Raw genomic sequence first — 20,069 nt, forward strand, 5'->3', positions numbered from 1 at the left:
GGTTGTGCCGAATTAACAATGGATGGAGAGAGAGATTGGCCAGGGTAAGACAGGCAGAGGAAGGTGGCACGGTGGGGATTGATAAACTGGGGTTGGAAGGGCCAGATAGCGGATGGGAGGGAATATTTCAGGCGCTGGTATCTTAGCCTGGCAGGTCTTTCTCTCTGCTGGTCTGCCTGTTAATTAGAGTTCTACCATTAGGTGATTAGTCACCTAAGACCAAGAGGGGAAGGATTAGAGCGTCGCACCCAGAGGACAATGAAGCTGGCTGATTAATGTTGAGGAAGCATTAGCTTCATCTATCAGTGCCAACAAGAGGGAGCACAGTGGGAGACAGACTTCTCGTTCCACTGTGTTTAGAAAATATGTCAATATTCATTAAAGGGTATCATAGTTATCGTACTGTATCTCAGGTGTTCTTTCTCTTGGGGAAATGTATTTTCCCTGAATCGCTCCAGCGGGTGACATGCTACGACGGGAGGTTTTAACTGGTTTTAACTGGTCGGAATATTCAGTTACCCCATCCAGGAATGTATTGATCTTACAGTACTCTCTCTCTCTCTCTCTCTCTCTCTCTCTCTCTCTCTCTCTCTCTCTCTCTCTCTCTCGCTCTCTCTCTCTCTCTCTCGCTCTCGCTCTCTCTCTCTCTCTTCTACCCCCCCCCAGGGGACTGCAGGTGTCCTGATGCCTGGCTGGGTTGCATCATGGAAGACACTGGGTAAGAAATCAACACATCACTACACACACACACACACACACACACACACACACACACACACACACACACACACACACACACACACACACACACACACACACACACACACACACAAAAGCACTCTACATCCCTTCCGCTTTTATAGCTAATGTAGTATCATTAGCAGACGATCACATTCTGTTTCCTGACAGAATCTATCTAGGTTATAATTTGTTCCGTTCATTTCACTCAATTAGACACTTGAAACCCCCAAACTACAGTCGACCAGGACATTTGCTGTCTGAGTTGCTTTGACTTTTAATCAGGTCGAGCCAAGTCGATGATAATTGCGGTAATTATTTTGATACTTTAAGCAATTTGTTTGAACATTACAGGCCACACCGTGAGAGAATTACTAATAGATTATTTCCCATGTGGGAGGCCCATTCTCTGCAATGATGAAAAAGAAAAGAAAAGCATTTACTGCACGACTCATTTGGACTCTAGTCTGCATCAGATGGAACACACTCATCTTAGCCATATCTTAGTACAGATGGTAATATTCCTGTCAGATTGTAAGGTGACTGGACTGTCTTTCTCTCTCTACTGCACCATTGGGACTATGGGTCCTGTGTTAGTGATGTCTAGTGTGGAGTGAATGATATGTGTAGCATGGAGGGATGAAGATGTATTGTAGTTGTCCTGTTTACTGTACATTTACATTTACATTTAGTCATTTAGCTAACACTTTTATCCAAAGCGACTTACAAGTTCTGTACGACAAGTCATCAGGAAGGGCACAAGTCTATCAGCTGAGTAACAATGTTCATCAAAGTGTTGCGTGCTACGGTGCTACAGTGTAGGTTAGTTTATTAGGACAAGTGCATGACAGTAAGGTTAGTTAGGGTTAGATTTTTTTATTTTTTTTTTATTTTTTTATTCAGATAATGGTTGAAGAAGTGCGTCCTTAGTCGACGGCGAAATATTGGGCGGGTTTCGGCTGTCCTAACTGGGGTGGGTAGTTCATGTGTGTGTGTGTGTGTGTGTGTGTGTGTGTACATGTAGATACTACCTTCCCAGGAAGTTTTCCCGCTGCAGTATGGATGAGTACATCCAGTTCTTGCTCCAGGGGGGCGGCAGCTGTCTGTTCAACAAGCCCAACAAGGTGAGTGTTGGGTGGGGGGAGGGTGAGACCCGGCCTGGCCTGGTGGGTGGTGGAGTGGAGCCTCTGTGTACTGTTATGTGTAGCATTTATAGCATATTAATTATCCCTATGGCCTAGTTTCCCTCGGATCTCATGTTTACTTACCACTCAGTGGCCGTTTTACACATCTTCTCTCTTTCATAACCAACTCAAAGCATTTCTCTCAAATCACTCTGTATTCCATGCCGATCTCAGCCACTGCTTTAGTTGTGAATGTTATAGTATCCACCCTAGATAAAATAAAACATTGTGCTGCCCTATTTGTAGATCTGTCAAAAAAGCATTTGATACAGTTGACTCTTCTCTTCTTTTCTTTTGAAACGACTACACAGCGTTGGTTTTGATGCAAATGCTTGCAGTTGTTTTCAGAACTATTTGTCTGAGAGAATTCAGTGTGTGTGAACACTGGGAAAGCCCAGTCAGATTACAGGGATCAATCCTGGGTCCTGTCTTATTTATCATTTATATTAATGATATTGTCTCATCTTTCAGTGGATGTCAAGTTCATCTTCATGTATTGATTGATTGATTGGAAACTTTATTAACAGATTGCAGAATGGGTACAATACAGTATGGCTCAATACAAACAATTGTTAAGGGGATGGAGACCAGAGAAAGACGTTTGTCTTGTTTACATCAGGGTCCCCCATTTTCAATTCATCAAGACATTTATGACATACACAACATACAGATATACAGTACTGTTTCATCAAGACATGTATGACATGCAAGACATACAAATATACAGTACTGTAAACTTTAAGAGAAGGAGATCATATAAAAAAATATATATATACATTCGAAGGGGAAGAAACTGTACACTGGAGGGGGTTGGGTGGGTGGCTGGGTGGCTGGGGGGTTTGGACATTTACCAGGGCCAGTTTCTAATTGCAGCCACCCGTAGGTGCTCTTTGAGAGCGGTTTTGAAGGAGGGTAGAGAGATTCACATTATTTTACGGCTGTGGGTTGGGCGTTCCACATTGTTGTGGCATTATTATTATTATTATTATTATTATTATATTATCTTGGCATCTGGTTAGATGAGAACTCTACATTTAAATACCATATAGACAATCTTGCCAGTAAATTGAAGCAAAAAAAAAAAGAGGCTTCTTGTACAGAAACAGAACCAGTTTCCCAATGATTACCAGCAGAAAGAGGATTGTTGAAGCAGTTTTGGGAGATTTATAGAAATTCTGCTTCTTCCTCTGAAACCTCTAGACACGGTGTATCATCCTGCTCTCGTATTTATTACTGGTGATGATAGATATGATACTCACCACTGCATCCTGTATGATAAAGTGGGTTGGTCTCCTATAGCAGAGAGGTGAAATACACATTAGTATCTGTTCATCTTCATAGGAGCACTTCACCCAAAAGTTATCATTTGTATCTCAATTACTCACCCTGTGATGCCTTGATGTCTGCTAATTGAACGGTGATCATAGAGTCCAAAAAACTGTAGAAATACTTGATGAATTGAAGTTAATGGAGATTTGGTTTATAAAAAAAAATATATATATATCAAAACATATGTTTGCAAACAGTATAATCCAAGTCTCATTCATCCAGTCGTATGCTCAGTACTTCACAAACACATGCATTTTCACTAAAACCTTGCTAACGAAAACATTTCCGGTTCAATGCTGCCTTAATTGCATTTTTCGAGAATAAATAAAGGATGTTATTGAATAACCCTCTTTCTTTCTTTCATTAATTCATTCTTTCTTTCTGTCTCTTTCTTTCTTTTCTCCTCATCTCCTTTCACCTCCCGCCAACCGTTCCCCTGCGATCATGACACATTGTTATCTCTCCCTCCATCTGTCCCTCCTTCTCCTTCTCTCCCACCTCATTTCTCTCCTGTCCCCTCAGCTGTTGGATCCTCCAGATTGTGGGAATGGCTTCGTGGAGCCAGGAGAGGAGTGTGATTGTGGATCACAGGTGGTGAGTTTGACATATACGCACAATGTAGCTTTTCAACACGCTACAGATGGGTAGCGTACATATCCTGTCAGGGTGTGAGTACCGGAGGGGGTGGCTTTGCCTTGGAACAGAATGGACAGGTCTCTTTGCTGTATGTGCTTTTGCAGGAGTGCGCGCGTAGCGGAGGAGCCTGCTGTAAGAAGTGCACGCTTACCCATGATGCCATGTGCAGTAATGGACTCTGCTGTAGTGGTTGCAGGGTAAGTCCTCCTGTACTGATTACCAACGCATCATTTACGTATTACTCGTTAATTGACATTTCGAAGGCAGCTGCAGTGACTCACAATTCGCAACCAGTTGTTACGTGAAGCTTCTTGGTGTGTTTCAGTACGAGCTCAGAGGGGCAGTGTGTCGAGAGGCTGTGAATGACTGTGATATCCCAGAGACCTGCACAGGAGATTCTAGTCAGGTAATTTTGCACAGTAGCATTAGACGACATTAAACTGACAGTAGTGTGTAGTTAGATCTGACAGTAGTGTGTAGTAGATCTGACTGTAGTGTGTAGTAGATCTGACTGTAGTTTGTAGTAGATCTGACAATAGTGTGTAGTAGATCTGACTGTAGTGTGTATAAGATCTGACTGTAGTTTGTAGTAGATCTGACAGTAGTGTGTAGTAGATCTGACAATAGTGTGTAGTAGATCTGACAGTAGTGTGTATAAGATCTGACTGTAGTTTGTAGTAGATCTGACAGTAGTGTGTCGTAAATCTGACTGTAGTTTGTAGTAGATCTGACAGTAGTGTGTAATAAATCTGACTGTAGTTTGTAGTAGATCTGACAGTAGTGTGTAGTAGATTTGACAGTAGTGTGTAATAAAACTGACAGCAGTGTCTAGTAAGAGTCTGTAGTAACAAGAGACAGTAAATCATATCCTTCTCTCTTACAGTGCCCGCATAATGTCCACAAGCTGGATGGCTACATGTGTGATAGCAGTCAAGTAAGTGCTGTTTTATGCTGTATTTTCTAATTGACCTATCACAAACCCCTTCCGAGGGAAGCAACAGTTGTGATTAGAGGATCAAGAAAGAGGGCGGGGTTTGAGACAGGTCAATTGATCAAATCTTTGATCTTTCCTCGTTGCTTCTCGTGTTCTCAGGGTCGCTGTTACGGAGGTCGATGCAGGACGCGTGACGGACAGTGCAAGGGACTTTGGGGTTACAGTAAGTACAGATGAATCTATACAATTACTCCTTGTACATGTACAGTACACTGACCTATAGTGTGTCCTGCCCCAGTAAACATCCTGTTGTCCATTAGCTGTCTATTGGCCGTAGAGCTGGGGGGCGTCTTTAACAGGCCCAAAAAGTGGTTGAAACGAATGTTTTTTTTTTTTTTACATTGGTTAAACTTCAGGAATGAGATAATATATGAGGATTTCAACTGCTTCAAAACACTGGTGAAGTTGAACATACCCCTGCATTCCCATAATTCATGTCAGGTTGTAACACAACGTCACTTGACCTGGACTCAGGGCAGGCCGATGCTTGTTGGGTGCCCTCTATCTGGTTCCACGTGAATTCTCTAGTCTATACGGTCGTAATCGAAGATGAGTCACAATCATTTGACTACACTACAGTGTCATTCCACAGGTTTCTGAGATCATAAAACAGTTGCATATGTTTACTTTGTGCTTGATAAAACCATGAAACGGCCATTTAAGATTTAAAAGTGTGTAGTCCTATCTGGTTTTGTAGTCTTGATGCCTCTGGAGGTGAGATCTGGAACTGCAGTGTGGCTGATGGTTCTGATGTGATGATGATGATGGTGGTGATGATGATGATGATGATGATGATGATGATGGTGATGATGATGATGATGATGGTGGTGGTGAGGATGATGATGATGGTGGTGAGGATGATGATGATGGTGGTGGTGATGATGATGAGGCCTAAAAGAAAAAATGGTTTGGTTCCGGTTGCCGACCGACTCTGCCGATTTAGGTGCGACCCAATTTATTTTATGAGTTAAAAAAAAATAAAAAATCTCAATAAAGTTTCATAAAAATCTTAGTCAAACCTTTAGTATTATGGATATTAAACATGCTGGCAGAGTACATGCATCCATGTTGTCGTGAACATTTGAATTAAATAAAGAAATTCCCTATCCATAGTCGCCGTGGGACATTTTTTTATTAAATAAATACCCTACCTACCCATGGCCTTAACTGACAACCAACAGGAACCAAACAATATTTTCTTTTATGCCTGATGGTGGTGATGAGGATGATGATGATGATGGTGGTGATGAGGATGATGGTGGTGATGATGATGATGATAATGATGATGGTGGTGGTGGTGATGGTGGTGGTGGTGATGAGGAGGATGATGGTGGTGATGATGATGATAATGATGATGGTGGTGGTGATGATGATGGTGGTGGTGATGATGATGATGATGGTGGTGGTGGTGATGATGGTGATGGTGGTGGTGATGATGATGATGATTATGGTGATGATGGTGGTGGTGGTGATGATGTGTTTGTTTGGTCTCTTCAGATTCAGCAGACAGGTTCTGTTATGAGAAGCTCAACGCTGAGGGGACGGAGAAAGGCAACTGTGGACCTGGTCCTGAGGGTCGCGGCTGGCTGCAGTGTAACAAGCCGTGAGTCATATCATCCTTATTCAATCTGTTCTGATGTACAGTTTGTTTTCATTGCCGTGCACCTTTCAGCACTTAAGAATGTTGGGACTAATCACTATTGGCAGTTTTATGTATGTGTGGATCTTTGAATATGGACAAATTGATCCCCCTCACTACTTTTAAGGACTTTTAATGTTGTTTACACACACCTGTCACCCAGCCTTTTAATGGTAATTTGTCTGTTCTGCTTCATGTATTATATACCTTGTAATTTTATTTGGTTGTTTGTTTGTTAATTATTTGCCTTACCTCTGTGATGTATGTATCGTCTATTGTCCTCTCGCCATGCCGTCATTCTAAATAAGAATTTGTTCTTAATTTACCTGCCTGGTTAAATAAATCCAATTCTTTGAGAACATGCACTGTTTCCGAGGCAGAGGGGAGAAGCACAAGGATCCGGCGAATGAATGGATCCCTTTGGTTTTCCACCCTCAACTCTGCTCTCCATTGATGTCAGGGGTGTGCTGTGTGGCTTCCTGTTCTGTGATGTCAGGGGTGTACTGTGTGGCTTCCTGTTCTGTGATGTCAGGGGTGTACTGTGTGGCTTCCTGTTCTGTGATGTCAGGGGTGTACTGTGTGGCTTCCTGTTCTATGATGTCAGGGGTGTACTGTGTGGCTTCCTGTTCTGTGATGTCAGGGGTGTACTGTGTGGCTTCCTGTTATGTGATGTCAGGGGTGTGCTGTGTGGCTTCCTGTTCTGTGATGTCAGGGGTGTACTGTGTGGCTTCCTGTTCTGTGATGTCAGGGGTGTACTGTGTGGCTTCCTGTTCTGTGATGTCAGGGGTGTACTGTGTGGCTTCCTGTTCTGTGATGTCAGGGGTGTACTGTGTGGCTTCCTGTTCTGTGATGTCAGGGGTGTACTGTGTGGCTTCCTGTTCTGTGATGTCAGGGGTGTACTGTGTGGCTTCCTGTTTTTCAGGGATGTGCTGTGTGGCTTCCTGTTCTGTGCCAACATGACGCTGAAGCCTCGGCTGGGAGACCTGCAGGGGGAGGTGACCAGCTTGACCATCTACCATCAGAACAAGTACCTGGACTGCAGGTGAGCAGTGCACTCAAGCACAGCAGCAGGACCTTTCATTTCAAACCTTTATTTAAACTCTGAAGTTAGGTTTCCCTCATTTACAGTGACGTCGAGTGTACAGAAATGAAAAAAAGCATATCAAATCATAACAATAAGACAACAAGACGAGGCAAAAGGCAAAGCTACCAAATCAATTAAAACACGTACAACTTTATTGACAAAGGTTTGAGATTAAGGTTGTTCCAAGCAGACTCAGGGGACCATAAGGACCAGCCAGTCACTAGAACGGGTTCCACGGGTTCCATAGGTTCCAAAATTCCATTTCAATAATGATGTAGTATAAGGAGGCAGCTTACCAATAAGGGCCTTAAAAATGAACAAATACCAGTGTTTGTTGCGCCTCTCCGTCAGAGAGGGCTAACCAACCTTCTCATAAAGGACACTGATGAGTGTCGTATCTGTCATTAGTGATGATAACTGATCTCATAGAGTCGACCACTTTGTGTATCCTGCCTTCTGATCTTCGCTGGTGTGTGTGTGCGTGTGTTCAGGGGTGGCCATGCTTTGCTGGAGGACGGCTCAGACCTGGGCTACGTGGAGGACGGCGCCCCCTGTGGGCCCAACATGATGTGCCTGGAGCGACGCTGCCTCCCGGTGGCCGCCTTCAACCTCAGCACCTGCGCTGGATCCAACTTTGGACGCACCTGCTCCGACCACGGGGTACGTCCTGAAACACTTTGGATTGTCAAGTTTGTGTGTTGTTTTTGTGAGGTAACTAAATTACCAATTTAGCGCATAAGGCGCGTCTTGTACAGGTGTTAGTCGTGTCAACTCTCAGATTTGCTCATATATTTCTGTCACTCTCCCTCTTCCTCTCTATCTCTTCCTCCCTCTCCCTCCCTATCTCTCTCTCTCTCTCTCTCTCTCTGAATGGATGTCTCTGACTCTTTCAGACGTGCAGTAATGAGGTGAAATGTATCTGTGACAGAGACTACACTGGGAAGGACTGCAGCATCTTCGACCCCATCCCTGACCCCACGGTGCCAACTGGCCCAGAGAAGAAAGGTTCTTAGGACCTATCTGCCTCCCCCCTACATAACCCTCTCATAGTCCTCACACATCATCACTGTAACCTCTCTCTCTCTCTCCCTCTATCTGCCTCCCCCCTACATAACCCTCTCATAGTCCTCACACATCATCACTGTAACCCCTCTCTCTCTCTCTCTCTCCCTCTGTCTGCCCCCCCCCACATAACCCTCTCATAGTCTGCACCCCTTATCACTGTAACCTCTCTCTCCCTCTATCTGCCCCCCCCCCTACATAACCCTCTCATAGTCTGCACCCCTCATCACTGTAACCTCTCTCTCTCTGTATCCAAGTGGAGCGTATTATTTTATACTGCTCTAGCAAGAGAGTAGTTCCAACTACCATATTGGTCCGAATATAAGACAACCCTGATTATAAGACGACCCCTCTTTTTCAAGACACATTTTTGGGAAAATACTTTTATTGAAGACCTTCTATAAAGAAGATCATTTCTGTCAATCTCCCGGAGGCGGCCACTTTGCGGACAGTGGCAAGCTGTTTGCATTTTTAAGGCGGCCTTTTTGGCCTCGCTATCTTCTAACATTATACTCTGTATATGTATTCTTGTGGGAAAGTTTCAAGATGCACCAACTAAGGTTTTCGGTCGTTTCACAACTTGGACCACGTAGACTTAACCACGCTCACAAGTACGTGGAATAAGCAAGTGACTTAAAAGGTTGCGTTTTTCGGACTTAAATAGACTCCATAATCTTGGCTAGTGCATCTTTAACATTGGTGTTTTAGATCAAGTAGTTGCCCTACTGAGTCTGTGTTGTGAGTGTGTTTTCATGTAGGCGTGTGCGTGGGAGAGTGTTGGGATACAATTAGTTAGTCAGAGCATATGTGCGTGTGTGTGTGTGTGTGTGGTTGTGTGTATTACAGATACCTCATCTCCAATATTTCTTTCTTTCAGTCTGCCAATGGCACAGAGCAATTGAGCAGTCGCTCTCATAAGGGGGAAAAAAAGCCAAGAGAGAGTGAGAGGGGGGGGAGTGAGAGAACAAAGTAATAAACACACTCTCCTCTACTCCTTTCACTGTTGTCTCCCTGACTCTCCCTCTCTCCGCCCGCCCGCTCTCCCACCTCCACACCCCATGTGCTGGACCCCTCCCCTCCTGTCTGTCTCATCTCTTGTCTCTCTTGTCTGCAGGTGTTATTTTGATCTCTCTCTCTCTCTCTCTCTCTGGTTGGTTGATGTTGTTGACGATGTCTTCTGATGTGTGTTTTTTAGTGGTGTTGTTTTGTTTCTGCCCCTCCTCCTCCTCCGCACCCCCTCCCCCTCCTTCCTCTGCGCAGGTCCCAGTGGCACCAATATCATAATAGGGTCCATCGCAGGTGCTATTCTCCTGGCAGCTATAGTCCTAGGGGGGACAGGCTGGGGATTTAAGTAAGAGTTCTGGCATGCCTTTCCTGTACCCGTCTGCTTCTACCTGAGGCCCCCACTCACCCCCCCCCCCCCCCCCCCCCCCCCCCCCTCTGAAACGCATCACCCGGCTCAGGGAGATGATACAAAATTATTATTATTATTATTATTATTATTATTATTATGACATGACAGATCCGCCCCTCCTGGCTCCATTCTGCACCTCTTCACTGTTCTTAGTCATCTGTCCTCCATTAGCTCTGCCTGGTAATGACAGGGTAGGACCCAGATTTTCCTCTGGCAGGAACCAGTACGACGCGCGTATCGGTCTAGGAGTGGACAGGAAGGAGGAGTCAAGGTAGCACCAGCGGTCTAGGAGTGGACAGGAAGGAGGAGTCAAGGTAGCACCAGCGGTCTAGGAGTGGACAGGAAGGAGGAGTCAAGGTAGCACCAGCAGTCTAGGAGTGGACAGGAAGGAGGAGTCAAGGTAGCACCAGTGGTCTAGGAGTGGACAGGAAGGAGGAGTCAAGGTAGCACCAGCGGTCTAGGAGTGGACAGGAAGGAGGAGTCAAGGTAGCACCAGAATAGCGGAAGCTTACGAACAGCAGTTCATGGGACCAGTGTGACTGTTGGCTGTGGGCAGGGTTTTTACTGGTTTGGTTTGGTCACTGATGAGGAAGTAAATACGGTGCTGGATTTCCACATTGTCATCAAGGAAACGTCATCAACGTCTAACATTAGACCTTTTTATTTATTTCACTTGTGCTATGGGACATTAACATTGGCAATTTATGCCAAATGATCGCAAATTAGCTTAATTTACTTGTTTGTCTAGTAGCCAGCTGATATCCAAATTAAGAATGTTTGAAATTACAGCAAATTACTTTATTTCTATATGGTAGATTCAGGGCCGTCGGTGTCAAGCTAGCTGACTCCCACAGTCCCATGTAGAGGAAAGAAACGGTGGAATACCGTTTGGAACATCTCCTTCCAACAGTGCTTCTTAGCTCTCAGTCCCCTATCTGTAAATACTGTATATACTGGAGTTATAGTTGCTGCTACGCATCTTATCGGACCTAGTCTACTGGTGTACTAGGCCCTTATTGGAAGTACCCCTATTTGCAGTTTTCTCTCACCTGCCTCTTACTCCTTCAGCATTATAGCAGTGGATTGACCTAGTAAGCATTCAGAAAAAATAAATAACGCACATCCTCCGTTTGTTGGTGCTGAGCCAAACTGTAAAAACAGTAATACACAAGAACAAAGCGGGGCTCGCAACTCACTTGTAGTTCCAAGGTGTTTTAATAGACAAAAAAAGGCAGTAGATGCGACGTTTCGACCTTACCGACTTATGCTTGAGGAAGACCGGTAAGGTCGAAACGTCGCATCTACTGCCTTTTTTTGTCTGTGTATTGTCGTCTTATCAGACCCCCCGTTGAGTGCCGACGACGTGTATTGTCGTTTGATTTTTTTATTAGCGATCTGAATTCATATTTCATCACCCGTTGGTACAGCAGACCCTCTAGGAGCTCAGATGGGAAAATACCGCCCCCTATCGTCTATCCCTGTGTAACTGCAGGTCATTCGATTATACTGCTGGATCTGTGGAGGTGGTGCCGGCAAGCCGTCTGATGAACATGGAAGTGATCGCGAGTTGGAATGCAGCGTGGAATATATATTTACAGCAGCCAATAATCAATCAATAAACGCGATCGATATTTGGAATGGCGATCAGGAATTGGAATAATCTTTTTGGAGAACATCTGATCTAAGGTAAGGAGTCTATGTTACCAGTCTTGGGGTAATCAGAGCTGTATTCACTGAGATATCAGCATGTGCCGTGTATGTGTGTGTGTGTGTGTGTGATCTTGAGGAAATAAGATAATCGATTTTTCAGCCCGCCTCTATAGCGTGCATAAGTACACATATACTATCGATAATCTAGCGTTTATTTGAAAACGATTCATAAATAGGCCGACAAATGACAACGTGTCTAGTGTATTAGAGAATATTCCAATAAATGCCGTTTATGGGGGAATCTTTCTATTTTCCCTGAAATTTTCGAGAGAACGATAGCTTTTCGAAATGCTATAAAAAGGATATGAACAGATTAAAAAAACAATCCGTTGCGACAATGTTGACTGCAAACAAGTCAGTGATAAGCGACGGGCAGATTAGACACATAGCCATCATTTAAAACATAGATTATGCGTTTTTAACACTAACATTGAAGTGGATGATGGCATTCAAGGGGGTAAAAAGGTAAACAAGGCCGGCACTGATAGTGTTAAAACACCTTGGAACTACAAGTGAGTTGTGAGCCCCACTTTGACCTAGTAAGTACCCATTGAATTGAGTGCTTCACCTGTAGCACTCTCTCATAGACGTGTTGCATTAGCTTGTTCCGTCCCCTAGGCAGTGCCCTAACCTGAACGCCCTTGCTGCTGCACTGCCCCGCTGCTCCACCTGCGCATGCTTGCTTATGTTCACTCTGTATACTCTGACCTAAAAGGATTGCACATCCCACACACACACACTAGGGCTGCACAATTAATCGGAAAAAAATATCGTGATCTCGATTCATAATCTATGCAATCTCATTAAAACATTATGACGATTTTTTTTTAAATGATAACGAAAAATAAGAATCGTGTGAGAGAATCGTGATCTCAATTTTAGCAAGAATCGTGCAGCCCTAACACACACACACACATATTGATTATAGTTTATACTTTTTCCTGGTCACTAAAAAACCTGAATACATGAAAACGACACATGTTGGAATATGGTAGTGAAATCACTACTACTACTACTACTACTCACAATATGTCATCAACGATCCTTTTAGGACCAGGTAACTGTCTGCATGTGTGCATGAGCTATGAGCAGATGGCCTCTCCTGGTCGTCAGACCCCATGCTGGTGGGGGCATGGCAGGCCCAGTGTGGTCAGACCCCAGGCTTGTGGCTGGGCATGGCAGACCCGGTGCCCCGTTGGGACTCCCCACCTTATGGAACGGATGTGGGTGGCGCCACGACGACCTACCCCTGCTGCATGTGGCGACAGTGCATCACACTGTCAGATGACCTGGCGAGATGCTCTTGAATAGGATTGGTACATGAATGATGGCTTGACTGACTGATTGACTAACCGTCTGCTTGATTTGTATATTTTTCTTTTGCTTATTTGACACTGCTTTGGTTATATCTCCACAGAGTGAGAACAAGTTAATAATGAATGAAAATCATTACTAATTCAGCTTTAATATAACACTTTTTCATATTACTGTGTAAAGCCCATCATGTTGTGCTTTTATTTGAGCTAATAGCTAAAGACCACGGCATTAATCAAAAAGGAACATTTTTGTTCAGTGACTTTATTGTTATTATCTCATTTATTATTTAATTAATGTCAACTCTAATGTAAGGTTATACTATTGATGGGCTTTATAACATGCTTCTGACCAAGTCTATAATTATTTCCTTTTGTTGTCAAGGTTTCCTTTTTCCTATTGTCACTGATGTCTCCTGTCCTTGTGTCTTTTCTCCTAATGTCTTCCTATTTCTCCCTGGATGCAGAAACATCCGGAGAGGAAGGTACCTGTGTAACCTTACAAATACCATACGTCCCAACACCTCCCACCCACTCATCCCATTCCATCTCATCCCACTGACTCCATCATCCACCATTCCTCCCATGGCCCATCTCTACTACTGAGGACCTTCTAGCCTGTTAATACAGCATTAGTTCTTACAGCAGGGGGTGTGGAAAAATATCAATACAGCATGAAATTGATACATGATACCCAGTATTGTGATATATTGGGCCATTCTACCGAATTGGTTCAAAGTCAGGTTGGAAATATTTTGAAATTTTGTATGTTTTATTCCAAAAACGTTGTCCGAATATATATTGTACCATATCTAAAGTACATATATCTAGTAAAAGTACCGTACATTTTTATATTGTATTTACAGACTATTTTGGAATGTTTTTCCTCTCCCAAAAATGTTCACTACCGAAACATAGTAATACACTATAGTAAAAAAGTATTATATTAACCTGTTAAGATTGTGTTTCCTTCCCTTCTCTAAAGAGTATTTAAAAAAATTAAATCTTGAAGGTTTTCACAATTAAATCAATAAAACATTTTTTTTACCAGATTTCAAAGTTCAATTGATACAATTAGATCAAAATCAAAACGCAATCTTTCTCTGTAAAATGCATAACACTGATCATATTGATTTCAGAGTTAATGATTGATGAAATTGAACATACATTTAACCAATCAGTATCATAACATTTTAGTTTATAACTCAATATTCAATATACTTTATTTTTTACAAAACACCCAGTGTTTCGGTAGTGACTGCATAAAACATAATATTTTGCATAAAACCCCAAAAAGATTACTTTATTGAAGAGAATATGTGTTCCATTCTTAAAGTTACACACTGATTTTCAGACTTTGGAACACATTTATTTCAAAATGATGGGATTTAACTACTTACCAACTTTACCATATGTTTCGGTAGTGACAATTCTAGCTAATTTTGAGCATAACTAAATAATGCTAGCAAGCACATGGCTAGCATACACATATTTTAAGAGGTGTACTGTACACACAAACACATAATATTTCGCATGAAAGCCCAAAAAGTTTACTTAATTGAAGAGAATATGTGTTCGGTGGGGACAATTCTTAAAGTTACACACTGATTTTCAGACTTTGGAACACATTTATTTCAAAAGTATGGGATTTAGCTACTTACCATGCAGCCATGAGGGACAGGGAGTGTGTCACTGCCTGGTCAAAAATGATGGCTCAGCCAATCGACTAAAACTCCTGTGTTTCGGTAGTGACATGAAAACTTGGGACAAGATGTTTTGAGTATAGCTTTTTTACTTAAAGATTTAACCCACAATAAATCTAAATCTTTCAACTTCTGTTTAAACTTAATCATGAAGATATTTGAAATTACACCATTCAACTAAATCTAAAACAAATTTAGTGTTTAGTGTTATTTACATACATTTATATTTATGGGGCAGGGTTTGGGACGTGTGAACACTTTAGGCAACTAACATGTGCTTCCGCATTGCTCTGATTGGCCCACTGACCCCACGTGACGCTACAGAATACACAGTGACTGTATCTTTTTTTGTTTATTGCACTTGTTCCTGCTGCGTTCCTGCTGCAAATGAAATCAAAGATGGCGGCTTTCTGTTTTCGTTCTACGCTCGGTGCGTAGAGCCATATATATATCTATGCGTAGAGCTGCTGGGATTCACGAAGGAGAGCGCTGGCCAATCAGAGCAATGCGGAAGCACATGTTAGTTGCCTTAAGTGTTCACGCGTTTGGGACAGCTACTTCCCAATAGAAAGTACCCTATAAATGATAATTGTGTATATATTGAGCTCATCACAATCTCATTTAATGCCTTGGGTTTAAATAGATCATAACATATTATTAGTAAATATCTATGTCTGAATACTTAATTGTTTTGTTAAATAGTTTTTCTTGTTGTGGGACCACACAACTAATTCGGTAGAATGCCCCATATATATATATGTAGTATTTTGTTTATTTTATAATACAATGTCAAACTTAGTAGATAAAGATACATTTACTAACATGACAGGAAACCGAGGCAGTTTATTTGAGGTTCTCTTGTAAACAGCTCGCTTTTGTTTATATCCATATTTCCACCCAAATAGACAGTAGTTCTATAGTCTACAAGCTGAATACATGTCCTACCTAATTTTTGCAAAGTAAATTTTCACAGTTTTCTTGGCTCTCAAATATCCCATCCATGTTAAGTTTACTTTTGGTTTTGGCGAAGTTGTAAGTTGAGTCTGACCTCCTTTGGCAGTTAGTTTGTTAGATTTCAAGGGAGATCGTATTGACCGACCAATCAAATTGAAGCACACAGGCATGTTTACACGCTCATGGCGTTCATGTGGAAGAACATGTGATACACGTTTTTCCGGGACCCCTTCAGCAGTTATATGTTACAATAAATATAGGCAATAAAGAATTTGAATCTGAATATATACTATGAGTAACCGGAAAAGTAAACCGTATACACAAGGTGCAGTATACATAAGGTACCCTAACTGGCATGATATACATCATACGATGTAGTCTGTGCAGGTTATCGAGGTGTTTTGTTTTTACTATGACATTTATCTTCCAATTTTTACATTATTGCAATAGCGACATATATCACAGTTTTTATAATATTGCAATATGTTGAATAGTGACCCCTGTATTGTGATATGTATCGTATCGCCAGGTTCTCATGGCGCCTCTTGTCTGAGTGCCCAGGGCTTCTTAAATCCCAGTTAATTGCTTCCTCACCTGGAATGCTCTTTAACCCCCCTATCTGTAATGCAGTTTGATTTAATTTACATTTCTCAGGCATCTTCACCTTCCATCTATATTCTATATGAGTGGTTCTCAACTGGTCATTCAGGCAGTGCCAGGGGCTACCCGGCTAAATTAAAAGTCACATTCTACGGTTATTTAATTGACTATAAATGTATAAATTAGCCCAATGAGAGAACATAGAATGATTATTCGGATCCCTGCCTATACTGCCCTGCTGAAGCTAACCGCAGTAACCCCAATTTATTTAAAAATTAAACTATGTTTTATCTTGACAAAGTTCCATAGTTCAATCTTGCTCTGTTTTATAGAAAAGGGGTATAAAGAATTGCAGTAATTACAAAATCACTGGATAGTCAAAGAACAGGCCTTTTTCTCAGTTTCACTGTTTGCATAGTTAGTGGAGTTAGCTTCTGCAGGGCAGTATAGTGTAGTTTAGTAGGTGGTAATGGAATAAGCTACTCGTCTAAATCACCTGCCTATTGTGTATTAAATTGCTGGTCATTGACAGAAAAAAGGTTGAGAACCATTGTTCTATATCACCACTGATCTTTATCACTACTGTTCTATATCACCACTGATCTATATCACTACTGTTCTATATCACCACTGTTCTATATCACCACTGTTCTATATCACTACTGTTCTATATCACCACTGATCTATATCACTACTGATCTATACCACTACTGTTCTATATCACCACTGATCTATATCACCACTGATCTATATCACCACTGTTCTATATCACTACTGTTCTATATCACTACTGTTCTATATCACCACTGTTCTATATCACTACTGTTCTATATCACCACTGTTCTATATCACTACTGTTCTATATCACTACTGTTCTATATCACTACTGTTCTATATCACCACTGATCTATATCACTACTGTTCTATATCACTACTGTTCTATATCACCACTGTTCTATATCACTACTGATCTATATGTCTATATCACTACTGTTCTATATCACTACTGTTCTATATCACGACTGTTCTATACCACCACTGTTCTATACCACCACTGTTCTATATCACCACTGTTCTATATCACCACTGTTCTATATCACTACTGTTCTATACCACCACTGTTCTATATCACCACGACTGTTCTATATCACCACTACTGTTCTATATCACTACTGTTCTATATCACTACTGTTCTATACCACCACTGTTCTATATCACCACTACTGTTCTATATCACTACTGATCTATATCACTACTGTTCTATATCACTACTGTTCTATATCACCACTGTTCTATATCACCACTACTGTATGTTCTCTTCTCACATCTTCTTGCAGTCGGGCTTCTGCCTCAATAACTGACTTATCTCGTGCTCCTTCTGTTCTCCCTTTATTCCCCTTTCAGATCTGGTGGAGGATAGGATACCTGTCTGTCTTTCTGTCTCCATGTCCGTCTACTCCTGTCTTCCTCGCACTGTGTCCTTTCCGCATCGGAGAAGAGGGTGGGGTGGGGGGGAGTCTTCCACTCCTGTCGTAAACCTCTCCAAACCTCTTCCGACATCGTCTCCCGCCCTCTCCTTGTCTGTCCTCCTGCCTGGCTCCGCCCTCCTCTGGGCTCGTGGAGCTCCTCACCATACCAGCCAGTCATGTTCCTGTGGTCGCTGCCAGCGGCCCCTTGAGCACCGTGTCTGGGCCAAGCCCAGCGTGAGAAGGTGGTGGTGGTCCATATAGGGGACACCAGGGTCTTCCTTCAGTCCAGTGGCTTTAAGAATGTGCTTTGATGTCTGCGACCCTCCTTTCCGTGCGTCTCGGATAGTCTGATGAAGAACATATCAATGGTGGACCAATTCAGTATGAGACATGTCTTTCCTATGCCTGCCTGCTCGCCTGTGTACAAACTACCTGGCCACCGATTGACTCCGTGGTTAAATGCTGGACTGGCACAGGCCACGCCATTTAGACTCTTGAAATGCTAAGATAATGTAATCGGAACTCAATAGTTTCCTATCGTCTTAAAAGGGAAGGACCTGAGACACGGTCTGTCGTACTGCCCCTCCAAGGCCAGGCCTAGTCCAGTTACATCTGAGAATGGACGATAACCTGCCTGCGAGTTTACCTAGCAAGTTTTAACATATGTAAGGATATATTTGAATAGAAATCCTGCATTGGATTGTATATGTGGCAAGTTTTCCAAAGAGAACTTGAGAAATGACTAATGATCATTTCAGAATGAATATGACTTGAAAACCAGTGAAGCATTAGATAGAGCCCAGACTGATAGATGAGTTTATGGTAATTGTTTATTATTTTTACTTGAGGCAACCTTACTGCCCCCTGCAGGTTTTCAGGTACAACAATGAAAGCTATAGGTGTTATGGTTTTGGGATCATTTTAGAAAACGTTGTGTTATAGAACATACTGGCTGCACATCTTGATTTGCCTATTGAATTGCTTTGATTGATTGATTGCTTTGTGCACCTGTGGGTGGTCACTGAAAGACTTTTACTCAATGCACCCATCACTGACTAGGGCTACGCCCCCCTGCTAGTAGCAGGTGTAGTGGCCGGTATTCTTCCTTTCATTTAAAAGAAAACTGAGTGAAAGAAAGAAGCTATACCACTCAGGCTCCTCAGGTTAAACCATAAAAGGATTAACAAGGAGACAGAGCCATTTCTTATAAAAACAGTGATCAGAGGGGAAAATTATAAGAGAAAATCCTTGTTCTAGGCTAAAAAGGAGTAGGGGGTAGCAGGGGGCGTGGCCCTGGCCAGGTGTATTTAGTAGAATTATTTCAGTGAGCGCCCATAGGCACACGGAGCAGTCCAATAGGCGGAGCATGACACTACACCAGTATTAATATAACTAGGGTTATAGTTCATAACCTTCGTTTTCAACCACATACATTCCATATCTATTACCTAAATCTGTCTATGTGTGGTGTGTTCATCATAGTTTTTTGAGGCCCAAAGTTTGTACGTTAGGGTTTAATGATATGTATATGTATGTTTGTTTGTTTGCGGATGAATGTACTGTATGGGTCTAAGAGATTTTTAAAGACGGGACGAGAGGATGTATGCGTTTACACTAGTGTTAGGGGCAGCTGTGTCTGTATACACACCCGACACTCCTGCCAGATCACAGGCAGATAAGATAGGTTTTTACCAAGAGTATCAACTGTTTCTATGACCTGCTGTTGTGTGCTGCAGCCATGGCACCATACAAGGCAGCACATTAATAAAATAATTCTGACTGTTTATGTCATGTATGTACATCAAAACGAGCACTAGCCAAGTGTATGCACACCTATTTGTAAATATGTGCAAGATTAACTGAATGTTAAATACTGTATGAAGATGTATTTAAAAGCTAGATGTTAGATATGATGAGTTTTATCTGTTTAAGCAAAAAAAACAACTGTCTCTTGACATGACTTGCATCTGTACATCTCTCCTGTTCTGTTGCCTATTCCATTGAATTCATCTATCTATGTGTCATAATGGCAACGCTAGCTGTCTAGCCATCTTTCTATCATTCCAGCTGTCATTGAAATGTCATACATCTTTGTACATTTGTTGATAGCCCTTGAGCCCTGGGTGGATGTCTCAGCCAGAGACTTTGTACTGATCCCCAGGTTCCCACTGTAAATTAGATTAAAAGAGATGTAGTTTAGGGGTAGAGGAGACATCCTGTCCAACATGAGTGGATGAGTT

General features: G+C 42.2%; 1 protein-coding gene across 1 annotated transcript in view; it reads left to right on the forward strand.

Moving 5' to 3' along the window:
* The window catches only part of adam11 (ADAM metallopeptidase domain 11), a gene marked incomplete at both ends in the record, with an annotated part of 51,957 nt that extends 41,936 nt beyond the window's left edge, over positions 1 to 10,021 (forward strand). The window contains 12 exons of the mRNA XM_084328661.1: positions 667 to 718; positions 1,763 to 1,862; positions 3,774 to 3,845; positions 3,992 to 4,084; positions 4,213 to 4,293; positions 4,771 to 4,821; positions 4,981 to 5,044; positions 6,379 to 6,484; positions 7,443 to 7,562; positions 8,096 to 8,264; positions 8,498 to 8,609; positions 9,927 to 10,021. Of these exons, the coding sequence (XP_084184787.1) occupies positions 667 to 718; positions 1,763 to 1,862; positions 3,774 to 3,845; positions 3,992 to 4,084; positions 4,213 to 4,293; positions 4,771 to 4,821; positions 4,981 to 5,044; positions 6,379 to 6,484; positions 7,443 to 7,562; positions 8,096 to 8,264; positions 8,498 to 8,609; positions 9,927 to 10,021 (1,115 nt within the window). The remainder of the gene's footprint in view (positions 1 to 666; positions 719 to 1,762; positions 1,863 to 3,773; positions 3,846 to 3,991; positions 4,085 to 4,212; positions 4,294 to 4,770; positions 4,822 to 4,980; positions 5,045 to 6,378; positions 6,485 to 7,442; positions 7,563 to 8,095; positions 8,265 to 8,497; positions 8,610 to 9,926) is intronic.
* Between the last annotated feature and the right edge of the window lie 10,048 nt (positions 10,022 to 20,069).

This window comes from Notolepis coatsorum (genome assembly GCF_963971535.1).
Source record: "Notolepis coatsorum genome assembly, chromosome: 14".
Lineage (NCBI taxonomy): Eukaryota > Metazoa > Chordata > Actinopteri > Aulopiformes > Paralepididae > Notolepis > Notolepis coatsorum.